The following is a 15,453-nucleotide window of genomic DNA, read 5'->3' as shown; positions in this document are numbered from 1 at the left end:
GCCTCACGGCAATGCTGAGGCTGAGCCTCAAATGCTCCAGCTGAATCTTCAGCCACATCCCAAAGTATTTTTTCTTAATTTAATTAACCATGAAAGTAATCTGAACAGTACAATATTCTTGTCTTAAACACTCAGATGCAAAACGCCAACAACATGCCCTCTCCCCGGGTTCTGGACAGCCAACTCGCCTGCGGGACCGACACCGACAGCTCTGGGCAACTGCTCTCCAACGCCGGAGGCTTTGCAGCAGCAGCTCACGGCGACGGGAAGGGATTGCCGAGGTGCTCGGCCACCCCTGCCGCGGCAGGGAAAGGGGATCCGCGGTTACTGTTGCACTGGGATCCAGTCCCTACCCCACCAGACCCTCGCGCAAACTCACAATAAAGCACTTTGCATTCTTACACCCAAACCTCTACTGTGAAGCTCACGTGCCATCCGCACTCCTGCCTGCGCACACAGCGTGCGGCAGCACCACGCGCACCCAGCCGCTCCGCAGCTCCCCGGGGGCCGAAGCACAGCTTGAGGGAAGCCCAGAGGACCGTGGGCTGCAGCCCCTGGGGAAACACGGCCTACGGACGCTGCTGGGCGCAGCGCACGACCCACTCTCTTCTGCCTCAAGACCAAATTGGCACAATACTGAACTCACAATTTTTACAGTAGTAGGGAAGCCAGAAGAGGCAGGGGTGGAATTTATTCCTCGCTATCTCAGCAAACTGGGAGAACAAAACGCAGATCAGAAGGCAGGGACGGGCCGCTTTGCTTCACAGCACTCGCGCCACGGCTGCGAAGCGCAGGGCGGGTGTGTAGATGTCAGCTCAGCGCTGATGGCAAGGACAAAGCAGGGCCGTGCCAGGGGTACGGCTCATCAGACACAGGTGGCTGCATCAGAGGCTGGGGCTGAAAACGTGGCTCCCAGCTGAGGGGAGGCAAAGTGGAAGCAGCAGTGAAGCCCAGTAACATATAAATGGCTCTCACCTCTCCTGAGTCCTGCCCGAACTCAGCAGCATGAGAGTCATTAAATCTCATCCAAACACAACGCTCTGATTAAAGCCAGTCTCCAGCAGGAAGATTTATCATCCCAATTACCAGCGGTGGACACAGCAGTCAAGGCCTCATCATTTTACATGAGCAAAGAGGAAAACAGGAAGAGAATCACTAATATTAGCCCAAGGAAGGTAAACAGCTTGCAAGTGAGATGAAGATTTATCTCTGGAAGCGCTTGGCCTGGTCCCAGGCCAGATTTGCTCAACAGCCCCCATGCCAGACCTGGCTGCGCCGCGCCCCAGGCCGTGCGCCTGCCCCGCCGCGGGAACCGAGCGGGCACGGCTTCCCCCCTGCCCCGACAAGCTGGGGCGCCAGGCACGAGCCCAGCAGTAGGATGCCTGGTGGGCTCACTCTGTTCCTTCTGCAAAGTTTGCACTTCACTGAGGAAAGAGAAAGAGTATTTTACCACTTGCCTCTGCCGGAGGCGATAACGTTCTGCCCGGCTGTGCAGCAGACCCCGCGGCAGCCAGCTGCAACCTGCAGGCCCATGGCAAACGCCGCAGGGCCCTGCCAACTCCCCCAGCCCCACCTGTGTGCTGGGAACTGCCACGTGCCAGAAACTGCCGCGCCGGGCACGCCAACGCCAGCGCGGAGGCCCCCAGTGCCCCGCGCTCCCCGCGCACGGCCTGACAGCAGCTGCACAGCCCCGCTCCTAAACCCCTCTACCTCTCGCAAGGCCGTACCTTCACAACCACCCTTTCTGCCAGAGGTTTCAGACATAAATCCTACTTTAAACTCAATATCAGTCATTAATATTTCATTATTACAAAACGTTAAGGATAATGTCAAGGGGAGGAATGTCTGGGCGGTTAAACAGATGAGTCAGAGCTCACCGCGGGAGAAGTCAGAGCTGAAGAGTCTCCCCGGCCTCTGAAGCGACGCGGCCTGACAGGCTTCCCTGCCGGAGGGGAGCCGCAGCATTTACCGACTCGTTCTGAAATCCCAGCCGCTGTGTGTAAATATTGTCCTTCTGATTCTTGTCGCCTCACGTTTCCTCTGGATGCTGAGCTGTGCTGCAACACCGCGGTCCCTCCTCCCGGGGAACCGCTGGCAGAGCCTCCCCGCAGAGCCCACGGTGCCGTGGCCCCGCAGCGGGCTGTGCCCTCCCTGCGGCACGGCCGGGCAGCACCAGGACGCCGGCCCATCGCCGGGCAGGCCCAGGACAGCACTGCAGCCAGGCCACACAAGGTCACCACGGCTGGCACAGGGCGTCAGCACAGAGAGGGGCCTGGGTCACGCAGCAGGGCCGGAGGCGTCCCCGGGGCAGCGCGGGTCCGGCCGGGGACGCTGCTCCCTCCTCTGCCAGGGCAGCGAGGCCTGCACCCGGCGTCCCAGCCCTGCCAGAGCGGATGGCTGCCGCCGCGGCGGGGTGGCCCCACAGCAGGAACCGATCTCTGGGCCCCGAGCCGGGCCCCGGCACGGCTCCTCGAATGTGAACGGCATCTTCCAGCTCAAGAACGAGCAAAGAAACGAGAAGCCGAACTCCTGGAGGGGTCTCTGGCTCCTGCCCACAGATGGACGGGTCTTGGCACACGTCCGCAGATGTCAGAAGGTGCTTTGCAGCCAAAGCAGCTCCTGTCACCAGCTGCCATGGGATGGCAGAGCACAGCAGGTCCCAGGCTGCCCTGGCGACTTGCGCATCCAAAATGTGGAAAACTCTTAAGAATACAGCAACGCCTTTCTGCTTCCCAGCATGGTGCCTGGGATTGAAGCCCCTTCTCCATCTTCAGGCTCAGAAAAAAGGAGGAACACAGAGCAGTCCCTGGGGCCCCCAGGACCAGACCCACTGTCACACATGGGGACCTGCGACCCGGTGAGCCCAGGCGCTGTGCAGACACGATGGAGGGCAGCAGGATGGCCAGGGCAGCTCCCGACCCGCAGCAGAACACTCACAGGGAAGCAACGCCTGCCCTTTGCTGCTGTTATTTTCTTTTCGTTCCTCAAGAGGAGTTTATTCAGAGCTCCTTAGAGCAGCAGGACCCAGGTTTGTTCTTTTCTTTCTTAACTGGAGAGGAAAAGGTAAACAGAACTTCTGCTGGAAGCATCCACGCCAGGCTCCGCTGCCCCCATTGCGCGGAGTGAAGATAAACTAACAAAGCCCACGGAGCCACCAAGCTGTTCCCCCTCGGCTCTCCCAGCTGGGTGTGAGCAGATCTGGCAGTTACTGTAAATACAGGATAGCACAGCCATAAGGGAAGGAAGAGACCGTCACCAGGGCTCACGTGGGAGGGTCAGAAAGGAGCTAACTTCAGAAGAGGACAAAAGAGCTTCGCCTCATCCTCTGCCTGAGGCTTTTCCTGGTGGGCTGCAGGGTGAGGCCAAGCACTGTGGCCAAAGCCGAAGCAGCCTGGTGGTACCACCCCTGGCAGCACCGCTGCTCCCCGTCCCCAGCACGGGGGGCGCTCAGGGACACTCTGCCCCCTCAGCCCCTTCCCACCGCTGCAGTGCCGGGACCCCCCAGCCCCTCCTGGCTGCGCCTTGCCAAGCCTGCAGCCACACCAAAGGCAGGGAGACGAAGGAGGAAGGGCACGGGAGGCACGCAGAGCCACAAACCCAGTGTGCAGGTACAGCCTGCCAGTCCCAGCCACCGTGAGCCCCCAGCAGCAGCGAGCGCTGGCAGCCATCTGCGCCACAGGGCCCCAGCTGATGGGGCATCCACCCACAGCACACGCTGAACCGGGGGGATGCAGGTGATGTGAGCACAGACCCCCCGGGAGCCCCCAGAGCCACTCAGCAGCTGTGAACGCAGGGAACGAGCTGTACAGGGATGACTGGCAAAGCTGGCGCGTAGATAACACAAATTTGATTAGTGTTCATCAAATATACTATTCGACCATGCTCCCTTATTAATGCTCGAGTCAGGAAGAGTATTTTTAGGTTGTCTAGGGAGATGTCAGACTCCGTGCTCCTGCATTTTTTTTTTTTTTTTTTTTACTTCAGTGTTAATTAACACTTTCATCTTGGTCACCTCTGCAGTGAACACACTCGTGTTTCCCTCTCTGCCCCACTCCGGTCCAGCACAGTCTGCTCCACACAGCCCTCCTCCATCTCACCTTCTTCCATCGCCAGGACAGTGATGTTGTGCCATCCTGCCGTCTCCCGGTCCAGGACCTTTCCTGTCACAATGGCACCTGTGTTGGCATCGATGTCAAAGATCCTCTCTGCGTCTGTGCTGCGGTCGATGGCGTACCTGAGACCAGGCAAAAGGGGAAGCCATGAACAGCTGGACATGCCAAGCCCAACCTCGCCATCCACCCCAGGAGTACAGGGATCTAACGTAACAGGCCCTGTTTCACTGCTTGCACTCTTCCTCTGCTGCAGCATGGTGCACGAAGGCCGTTCTACCAGGCTGCAAGCCCAGAGCCCTCAAGCAAAATTAAAGTGTGGCTTTTGATGCATAAAGTGGAACTAAGCACAGACCATGGACAAGGGGGAAAACCTGCTCCGATGGGAACCTTATGCCCAGGATAGAGCGACATAGAAATCATGGTCTGTAACTCCACCCATGAGTCTGGAAAGCTGCTGAGCTGTAGGTCCAGGAAAAACACCAACCCAAACTGAAGGCAGGCACCCCTGCTCGATGAGCCCACCTCACCCACCACCCTCTCTCCCGACCCTGCCACAGCCCCCACCCAAGTGAGAGACCTGGAGGACAGCACAGCAGCCCCCGGGCAGGCTGTGAGCCGGACCTGCAGGTACCTGACTGCAGCTACAGCAGTCACCAATGGCGACGACTCCTCTGAATCCAGACTGACCCTGTGCAACCAGAGCAAGAACCCTGGCAGCAGAGAGGTGGGCGACAGCCAGCATTCCCACAATCAACACAGCACATCATCACCAGCAGCCCTGAGATTTGCCCGAGCTGGGGCTCCCCAGTTTCACGGGAGCAGGCTGAAGGGCTCGCCCAGCTCCGACCGGCTCCCGTTGCTCCGCAGAGACCCTTGGCACGCAGCTCGCTCTCTTCTTCACCAGCTCCAGTGCTGCCCCAAACAGCCCCCGCCCCGGGCATCCCATCAACAGCCCACGGGCTCCCTGTGCCACCTCTGGAGAGCGTGACTCCCACTTCCTCCCGAGGGGCAACACCACAGCTCACGAGGAGTCAGACACCCGGGTTTACCCTGCACCTCAGCCACGGCACCACGAGCCCACACAGTCAGTCCCAGTGGCACGTCCTGCATTCCCAACCATTACACACATTACACACGGAATAAAGCAAGCTAAGATTAAATCAGGGCGCAATTAGCTGTGTGCTCCTCGGAGGCAGGGACCAGGAGGGAAGCCTGATCCAGCTGCGGCCCTCGAGCACAGCCGTAACACAAATAACAACCACCACCACTGCACTCAGAACCAGAAATCCAGAAGGCCTACAAATCACAAACAATACAGCATAATGTTATTGTGTACTGCATCTTTCACACACACTGCATCCCAGAGCGCTTTACAGAATTAAATAATACAAGACAGCAAAGAGTACAAAGGATAAATTACCAAAAGGAGGGCTGTGAATAAATTAAAGCTTTCAGTCACATGTCCAACAACAGAAGGAAGATAAACGTAGGGACAAAGCAAGCTGGAAGGCTGGTGAGGCAGGACAGTACCGAGAGGCCCCGTCAGACAAGAGGAGCAGAGCAGGACAGGCTCTAGGCTAGAGGCACGTTCCCATGGCAGAGGTGCCCTGCACGCCGCGGGACGGCTTTCCCGAGCGCTCGCATCTCGCCTGGCACAGTCCAGCTGCGGTCTGCGGGCCCATCATCTACATGGCTCGCAGCCAAGGAGCACTGGCTCACATGCAAGGATGACCACTGCGCACAGAGGCCTCGATGGCCTCCACGCCTTTGTGTCCCATGCCCTGGAAGGGAACCCGCTGCAGATGGGAGCGCCTCCTGAGGGGCACCCACCCACACAGCCAGGTGGCTGTCTCTGATGGAGACACATGCAAAGGCATTTATACACCGTTTAAAGTGTTATACAGTACCAGATTATGTTCCATAGTGCTATCCCTTTCAGACAGACGGGGGGATGAGAGAGAAAATACAACAGCACTTGCTTGTAGTTAAGGAAAAATGTTCAAAAATCACTATCTAAATTGCATCTGTGCACATGCACAATCTAGCACGTCTTGCACCTATGTGGCTGGCTTCCTGCCTGCTCCCTGCATCTAGAGGCGATGGGGATCTGCCACACAAAGCCAGGTACGCTCATGGCATCTCTGAACCAACTGCCAGGGACCTCCTAGCCATCCTGCATTTTGTGCCCCAACTCCCAGCTGGAAACAGAGCCTCTGCAGGCACGGAGCCAGCTCCAGAAGGGACAGCGACGCTGCCCTGGCACGTACTGCAGCCTCACATCCACTCTGCACTCGCTCACTGCAAAGGGAAAGGAGAGGTCTGGCCACTCTGCCCTGTACACATCAGTCCAATGTTCTGCTGGAAGGAGGAAGAGAAACTGGGATGACAACACCTAATATCTTTCCAATAGCATAACTGATGCATTTGCATAACTGCTTGCACTGTTCTCCCACATCACCCGACCTTGAACACATCCTGTTCTTCCATCCCACTTTTGAATACTGTCAGTTCACGATGGTACTTCACTCTCCGTCCGCCTTCCCTGCTTCTCGGGTAAGCACATGCCTGCTTTGTTCACACTCATGTCATTGCTGCATAAACACAGATGTCTGCAAAAAACAGCTACACAGAAAAACCCAGTTAGTGATGGGAGACATCGCTGAGCCTGGAAACATCTGACAGTGGCTGCCTGCGTGGCCGGAGGGCAGGAGGCTGGTAGGAGAGCGCTCTGCAAATGCCACTAGTAACCTTTTCTTATGCTTCTAATTGTTTCGCTGCTAAGGTTGTCTTCTGTCACTTCTGAACGGTCTGCTGAGGGCTGACTGCCCGCACCCTACAGCAGGGCACAGACCAGACCAGAGATCTGACCCCTTTGTCACCACCGCTACACAGAGAGCTGCCACCTTCTCGACACCGCGCCAAGGGAAGTGGGCAGAGCTCCGAGCGCTGCCTGCGTTTGCCATGGGAGCAGGGCTGAGCCTGCTTCCACAGCCAGTGATTTCAGAGGTGGCCAGTCCAGGCGGGTCTGCAGCTCTCCATCCGTGCAAGGTGCTGCGGAGGCTCTGGAGCACGAGGCCAGCACTGGAGCTGGGGACTGAGGGGGCACAGTGACGTCCATCCACCCTCCTAAAGCCACAGCCATAACCTGCTCAGAGCTGCAGATCAACCCCCTCCCCGTTGCTCCACACAACAGACCCCCCTTCCCAGAGCTTAGGGCTAACCCTGCGCTGGAGCGGCCGAACAAGCAGCTATCTCCTGCGCTCAGCCTACACCACTGTGCAATACGAGCTTTACCAGCCAAAGTCTGTGCTGACCATCACTAGCCTCTCCACCTCTAGCAGTCCAGCTTCATGTTCATCTGTCCCACTGAAGTCAAAGGGTGCTTCTCACCTGGGAAGGGGTAGCAATTAATCCCTGGGCCATCCAGGTACTCAGAGACAGGACATACGCTCATTCCTCCTAAAGCTGGCTGGTGCTCCGTACCTGGCACAGCAGCCCCACCTCTGATTGGGATGCGGACCTCGTAATCCATTTTATTCTCTTCCTGCTGGCACTGACTCTTGATTTGGATGTCACAAGTGACTGTTTTAGACAGCTTTCTTGGTGCTCATCTTTCTCGTGAATGCATTTCTCAAGCGGTTTGTTTCACTTCTCCCCCTGAATGCAACAAGGAGCACATTTTGTGCCATGTGTTTTGTTAATAAGGAGCTTTTCAAACACTGTGTGAAAAGCTTTTTGTTGTCTTTGTTTTTTTCTTCCTCTCCCTTTTGTGTTGAAGCAGGTTGTAGTTCTTGCTGTGCTGTTGGAGTCTATAAAATGCCCATGTCCAACATGTGTCTCTCGATTTGGTGAATGCCAAACAAGAATATCTCCGAGAACCTTAAATCCCAAGCAACATCTTCCCAGGGCTGATAAAGCCTGGAACGCACACAATCAGGGCACAGGCTCCCACTGCAGAGAGGAAAACAAAAGGCTCCCATACAAACAGCCTCACGTACACAGACGGTCTATCGCTGTATTACCTCACACAATGGCTCAGCTGAGAAGAATTGCTCTACGCCCAGGAAACGTAGAGCTAAAGCCAAAAAGCCAACTGGAAACTAAATTATTTCTGAAAAAGAGTGGTTCCAGCTTTTGTTAGGCAACAAACAAGGGTGGAATAAAATAAAAAGCACCAGTCCTTTAGAAAGGCGTTTCCTGCCTGTGCCACGGTGGGTTTTCATGTTCCCCCGAGGGTGCGCGCAGCCCCTCAGCCATGCTGGACTCCCTGCCTCGCAGCGTGGGCGCCGGAGGGAGGGTGGCCCCCTCTGAGCAGCCACAAGCTGGAGCTGCTCACCCAGAGAGATGGGGTGCTCTTCAGGCACCCTGTGCCCCAGCTCTCCTCCCACCCCGGCAAGCGGCTGCCGGGGGCTCTACCCCCACCCGCAGCTGGGAGAGGGGCAGCAAGCAGCGCCTCAAGGATGCTTTCCAAGAACAGAGGAGCTGGACGCCCTCCCACCCCTCACGTCTTCATAACAGGTCACCCTGCGACCCAGCCCAGCTCGTCCAGAAGGGATTTGTTCGCACACCACGTGGCCACATCCTTGTGGGACAAGCCCAGGAGGGCAGGGGAGCGCCAGGCTGAAATGTGCCTCCAGCAGCTGCTTCGGGCTAGATGGTGCAGCCGGAGCCACACAGCCCTGTTTGCGCTGCCCTGGGGATGAGAACAAAGAGCCAAGGGCACCTCCTTTCCCATTTGGCTAAATATACTTCCCAAACCTCGTTACTGGCAGCCTGGTGTCAGCAGGACCTGGAAATGCTGACAGAGCTGATTTTTGCTCTGCTGTCTCTGGCAATCCTTGTTCTTCCCTGCCTCAAGGGGAGAGCGCATCTCGTCGTGACAGAAGGTTGTGGCTCTCCCCTATTTACAGGGCAGAGCCAACACCCAGACCAGAGTCCAGGAGACAGCAGCCACCGCAGAAACACAGCCATGTCTCTGCTCCCACCTCTAGCAGACGAGGATCAGGAAGTTAAAGGGATCCACTGAACTGCAGCAACTTGAAAGGGTTCACACCAGCTTCAAGGAGCTGAGGATCAAACACTGGTCATGCTGTCAGGACCAGCTGCTCTCTAACGTATCAGAGGTGAAGTACAAGTGCTGGCTTCTCGTGACTGTGCTTTGGAGTAGCACGCTTGAAATGCGAGGTGACTTACTGCCGGCTCCTGCTGATGGGTTAGTGTCACGTCCTGACAGGGTGCTGCAGGATGCTTGCATTAATGTTTGTGCACCGCTCTGAGGCTGTGAACAGCTGCCTACATGGCAAAGCATTTTATTAAATTACCTGGCTAGCCAGAGGACGGGAAAGCAGGAGAGATCCAACAGCACCTTCCTCCTGCACTAGTGCCACATCAACGTGACTGATACAAACTTGCATGTTCACTTGGTCCATGTTAAAATGCAGGGACGTCTCCCCCACCCGCACTCCCCAGGCAAGCGCCAAGGGAGGGTCACAAGGGTCGGAGCTGCCACTGCTCGTGACAGCAGGCACTGCAAGAACAGAGGGGAGTGGAGAGACGGACGGATGGAGACCCAAAGCCACAGGGGAGCATGGGGGATGCAGGGTGAGCTACCTGCCCGGGGATAGCTGGAGGGAGGACACATATTTGAATGCATTAAGCCTGACAAGGGAAAACACACTGCAATTCCCAAGCTGCAGCAGATGCCTGGGAGTCCTGTTGGCTGGGCCCTCGTGCCTGAGCACGAGGCATTGCCTTGTCTGGCACTAAGCTTGCTGTAAGAGAGACACTTGTGTAGCAAAGTTTGGGCTCTAACCCTCTTGCTCCTGCTGAGTACTTGAATCTGCTTGTTTCTGCTCCAAGTCCCCATCACCTTCTGCACAGCAGCAGAAAGCCTCCCTCCTCTGCTTGCTTTTGTTCTGTCTGCAAACGATGCAACAAGCTCCACGGGGAAGCAGCACAAAGAACAAGAAAAAAACGAGAATAAGAATAGTTCTGTCCCCAAGGCCCTTTCCTACAATTACAGATCAGAAAATAAAATCTATGTTCTGTAGCACTGCTAGAAGCAGCCAAGTGAAAAAGCGCCTGCACACACGTACACACACACAGACGTGCACACAGACTGCACACACCTGAAGAGCATGAGCCAACAGCCACGCGCTCAGGGCAGGCCACAAAGAATGAACCCAGCCCCGTGACAAGGTGAGCAGAGGTGCTTTGAGAGCACATCGAACAGACAGCACCGACCGGAGCAAGTGGTGCAACACCCACACACAGTTCTGGGTCCTGGCGGGCCAAGGCCGATTTCATTCCCTTTCACCCCAAAGACAACTTTCTGCATCCGGCTCTGATACAACACTCTGCCGGCTGCCAGGCATCTGTAGATGGCAGCTTTCCATGCGTAATTTCTTCTCTGAGCTTTCCTAAACATCTCAATCTTCATTTCCATGAAGATTTGGAGATACCCCTCACTCCATCTTGAACCAGCGCGTTCCCCACGCCTGCACAGCACTGGAGCTCAGCACCCCGAGCAGCTACGCGGGGATGTCATCGAACGGAATCAGGACCGTAACTGAGCCCTCCCTGGCCACGTCCTTCCCCATCTCACGTCCCTGCCCCTGCTGCGTCCCAGTTTATCGCTGCCTGGGAAGAGTTCCCCGCAGAGCTCTCAAAGGCAAAGCCACCGCTGCTCCTTTGAAGTGAGCGGCTCTGCAGCCCTGCCGTCACCTGGCACAAGAACACACATTTCAAGGAAATTTTCCACACATCGAGGATGTTTTCTGAACACCAGCTTTCCAACCCAACCGCTCGCAACTCAGGCCAGTTGGCAGAGCCAGAAGGCTGCTTTGCGCCTTAGGTAATAACAATTTAACAAGGTAACAATCTCTTAAGCCACAAATTAAATGGAAATAGGAAATGTCCTGTGCAGATAAGCTGCTGCCTGGATTATGCTGCCTGCCCAAATATAACCTCCTCTGATCTTTGATCCCGGTGCACACACGCACGCACACACAGCCAAGCTCTGTCTCCACACCTCCTGAGCCTCACCTCATTTGTCACCCTTCATCCCTGCCCTCCTGTCATTTCTGGTCACTCCCCTGGCACCATTGTGGATGCCTCGCTGTCAGCAGCGGGGACAGGCAAGCATCACCCAGCCACCTTCCCCAACACTCCCTTGCCACTCACAAACCCGTCACTTGCCAGTGACGTATCTGTCACCTGTGGATGGCTGCTCCTGCTTGTGCACAGGCTGCCCCTCGCCTGCCAGCTGCCTGTCCCACAGGGCATGCTCACGTGCTTGGCCACGCGTGCAGCACTTGTCACCTTCACCCACACTGCCCCCCCCCCTCCTCTGCCCCAGCCATGGCCACGAGCCCCCCCCGGCCACGTCCAGCCCTTGCAGGTGACCCCACGCCCGCTGCTGGAAGGAAGGTGACGCGAGGTTTAGGCGGCTGCTTTACCGGACGGGATGGTTCGCTGTGTCCGGGTCGAGGGCGGTGACCACCCCCACGACAGAGCCGATGTGCGCATCCTCCTGGACCTCCATCAGGTTGGAGGGGGGCCGGAACTCCGGGGGCTCGTCGACATCCAGCACCGAGACCCGCACAATGGCCTGGTCCCGGAAGGTGCCCAGGTCCACGAACCGGGGATCCACGAACTTGTTGAGGGCCTCCACCACGACAGTGTGCACTTTCTTCGACTCGTAGTCGAGAGGCTGGAACAAGAGGAGAGGGTTAACCATAGCCAGCCCGAGGAGCCCCCCCGCTGCCCCTTCCTTCACCGAGACATGGGGCAGCGCTAAAGCCACCCGCTCCCCAGGCAGCACCTCCGCGGGAGGCTGGGAGCTCTCCTGCTCTGCCCTGCCCACACCGAGGGGGGCAGGAGGAAGGGGAAGCCTCCAGCCCACTCCCTCCGCAGCTCCCAGCTGTGGGCAGCCGGGATCCACGGGGAAGAGAGCACACTGCGTGCTGCACGTGAGCAGTTCTGACCATTCATCACCCTGCGATCACTTCTGCAGGGCAGGCAAGCTGAACACAGTGGCCTTGGTGAACAATCGTTCTTTCTCGCCCGCATCAAGCATTTGCTTGATTGTTTTTGCCACCAAAAGCAGACACAGCCAAAGTGCTGGTGGTCAGGTATAGGAATTAGGTGGGCATGTTTCTCCCCTAACAGGTGCTGTCAATAGCAGCTCAAGCACGCGTCTCCCCAGCCCTGTGCACGGCGTCACCCACGCACAGCTCGCCCCTTCGCTGCCCCTGGGAGCTGCCCTGCGCGGGCTCCCGCAGGCACCGCGCTGCTGCTGCTGGTCAGCCTTCCCTCCCAGACACAGGGCTGCACTTTGCCATCCAGGCAGGACAGAGGCAGGTCTCTCCCTGGACCTGTGGCACAAAAATGCAACTGCTACTGCTAGAGCAGCACTCAGAGGAGCATTTATTTCAACTCAAATGCAGCAGCAGGAGTCCCCGAAGGAAGGGCCCTCCTAGAGACCCGTGCCCTCCCTACCCAACCAGCTTTCCTCATCTCTCACCTTCTGTACTGTGATGACAGCCTCCTGGGTATTGCTGTCCGTGGTGACTTTGAACATCTCCACCCCTTCCTCATCCTTCACCTGATACGTCATGTCCGTGTTCTCCCCGACGTCAGAGTCCTCTGCCTTCACCCTCCCGATGGCAGTGCCCACAGGGGCAGTTTCAACAATGCTGAACTGATACATCTCTGGAGGAGAAAAAGGTACCAGAGTCACTGCTTCTGCCTTTGAACTCCCTGCAGCCTGGTACAGCCCTTCCCACACCTCCCTGGGGGCACCCTTGGACTACGAGGGCTGCTCAGACGCTACCAGTGTCTACAGCCCAGAATGCCCTACCAGGAGAAACACACACCCCAGCCAAAGACAAGGGCTGAGGGAAGATACTTGGGGGGCACTGATGTTTCAAGGTGCCGGGGGAAGTAAGGGCCGATTTCTCTGCATGGACACTGCCCTGCAATCAGTGTTCCCTGATTCTTCGCACTTTACCACTTCTAATTTCTCGAAGATGCAGCTAGAGACCTGAGCCTCCTCCAGCTGCAGCAGCATTTGGGGTCTGCCAGCCACACGCTGCCAGTGTGTGCTGCAGATTGCACAGCCCACTCCTGGCAGCAGGATCCTCGTTTGGGGACAGTCCCAGAGAAGACACAAGCTTCAGCCACAGGCCACTAGCAGTGGCTTGGAAAACAGAGCTGTCCCGTGACCAGGCTGCTGCCCGTGAGCTGGGCAGCGTCACGGTGCCTCACGTTGGGGCAGAGTGTGCCGGGCTCTGGCGCAGCAGCCAGCAGGGCCAGGCCAGCACAAGGGCCAGCACTCACCCCCCACCGCTGTCAGGACTCACTCTGAGGGAAGCGTGGTGGGTTGTCATTGACGTCGGTGACTACGATGGTGACCGTGGTGGATCCAGACAGGCCACCCAGCTGTCCCGCCATGTCCGTTGCACGGATCACCACCTCGTAGCGGTCCTGCGTCTCGCGGTCCAGGTCAGCCACGGCTGTCCGGATCACACCTGGGAACCGGCAGGACACCGTGAGCACAGGCAGGTCACAGAGCATCCACAGACAGGGTGAGGCTGGACTGGGGTGCTGGAGATCACCCTGTCCAAGCCCCAGCTCTAGGCAGGATCAGCTACATCTCCCAGCCTCTCTGCATACAGCAGATGCTCCAACACTTCACCAGTCTTCACTGTCCTTCCCTCTCACTCCGGTACGCCCAGGTCTCCTGTATTTGGCAGCCCAGAACCAGACACAGCACTCGCGTCATCTCACCAGTGCTGAGCCCAAGGGATGGGTCACGTCCCTCAGCTGCTGGCGATGCTCTTCCTAACGCAGCCCCGGGTGCTGCTGGCCGCCTCTGCCACAGGAGCACGTTGCTGGCAACAACAAACAACATCTGCTGGGCGATGGGGAGCAAACCCTTCTGCAGCCTTCACAGAGATCGTGTACGCAAACGCCAACCGAGGGGAGGAAAGGGCTCTGGAGAGAAGAACAAGCCCAGGGGCTTGTCAGCCAGGCAGAAACATCCTGGAAATGCCCCCAGAGCCCAGGAATGGCCACAGGCCCAACCTGATCCCAGCAAGTCTCCGTGGACAATTCGCAGGCATTCTGCATGAAAGGTTCCTGACTGCCGCTTCTCCTGCGGGCTGCCACGAGCTCTGACAGGGCCAAACTCCAGCTCGGAGGAGGCTCGTACCTCTCCCAGGGAGGCCAGGAGCCCGGGTGAAGGACTCGTGGGGGCCAGGGGCATGGGAGGAGAGGACAGTGCGGGGCTGTGACGGGGCCAGCACAGAAAGGTTGTGCAAAGGCCAGGCTGAGCCACAGCACGCCTTGGGCACAGACCTGCAGCAGCCCGCTTGCCACCTGCCCAGGCAGGAGCCAGCCTGCCGCAGCACGGCCAACGACGTCGGTGCTCCCAGTGCCAAGCACCGTTTCAGAGGCGCCTCTGGAGGGTCCCCCTTTGATTGGGGGAATGCGGGGGGCAGTGTATTTCCAAAAGTCTGTCTGCACAAACCCCTCATTTCCAGTGTCCCTCTAAGCTAAGGAGAGTAGAGATGATACACATGCTGTGTCCGGGGCTGAGAGGGCACTAGAGACCCTAAAGCTTAACAAAACTGTACGTTAGTCTCTTCAAAAAAAAAAAAAAGTGTTTACAGGACTTCAGGAGTCATCTGGGCTTGGGGAAATGACCAGAACTAAAATACAAAGGAATGTAAAGCAAGAAACAAAGGGTAGTAAACCCCAGAAAACCCCGTGAGTGGCAGAAGTTACAACTTCTTATGTCAGCCAGGGGTGTTTCATTTACATGGAAACAAAGCAGAGAAGAAATTCTTTGAGAATGAAAGAAGAAATTACCCTGCCCTGAGGCAGCACCAGGGGCACACACGATCGTGTTCATGGGTACAAGGATTAGCGGCACATTCCCAGTGCCACTGTACCAGCATCTCCCCGGAACAGCCAGGAATCAGCCTGAAATCCCCTCCAGCTCAGTTTCTTGACATTCCCACAGATTTAGACGCTGTTTTCTGTTTCTGTCATTGCTCTCTCTTCCAGGCTTTTCTGTTTAACTGTCAGCTTTACCTCCTCCTACTGTGAATGCAAAATCCCTCTTCGCTTTGTTTCACCAGTAATCCTGCCTGGTGCTGGGGCAGGCGGGCTGCCCGGCTGTGCAGCGGGGGGTCTCGACCTGGGGGGAACAAGGAGCTCCTCCCTTGCCAAGCAGGGAATCATCCAGTCGCTCTCAGCAACTCGCAGGACATTTGCTGGCATGCAACAGAGCGAGCCGGGGCAGAGCATCGCAGCCGGCCAAGCCACCTGGCTCCAG

General features: G+C 57.2%; 1 protein-coding gene across 1 annotated transcript in view; it reads right to left on the bottom strand.

Moving 5' to 3' along the window:
• CDH22 (cadherin 22) overlaps nucleotides 1-15,453 on the bottom strand; it is a 47,992-nt gene that overhangs the window by 14,422 nt on the left and 18,117 nt on the right. The window contains exons 4-7 of the mRNA XM_068416022.1: nucleotides 13,475-13,642; nucleotides 12,637-12,824; nucleotides 11,570-11,823; nucleotides 4,098-4,234 (exon numbers count right to left, since the gene is read on the bottom strand). Of these exons, the coding sequence (XP_068272123.1) occupies nucleotides 4,098-4,234; nucleotides 11,570-11,823; nucleotides 12,637-12,824; nucleotides 13,475-13,642 (747 nt within the window). The remainder of the gene's footprint in view (nucleotides 1-4,097; nucleotides 4,235-11,569; nucleotides 11,824-12,636; nucleotides 12,825-13,474; nucleotides 13,643-15,453) is intronic.

Source organism: Nyctibius grandis, chromosome 19 (genome assembly GCF_013368605.1).
Source record: "Nyctibius grandis isolate bNycGra1 chromosome 19, bNycGra1.pri, whole genome shotgun sequence".
Lineage (NCBI taxonomy): Eukaryota > Metazoa > Chordata > Aves > Nyctibiiformes > Nyctibiidae > Nyctibius > Nyctibius grandis.
This window is presented reverse-complemented; position numbering and strand designations above follow the sequence as displayed.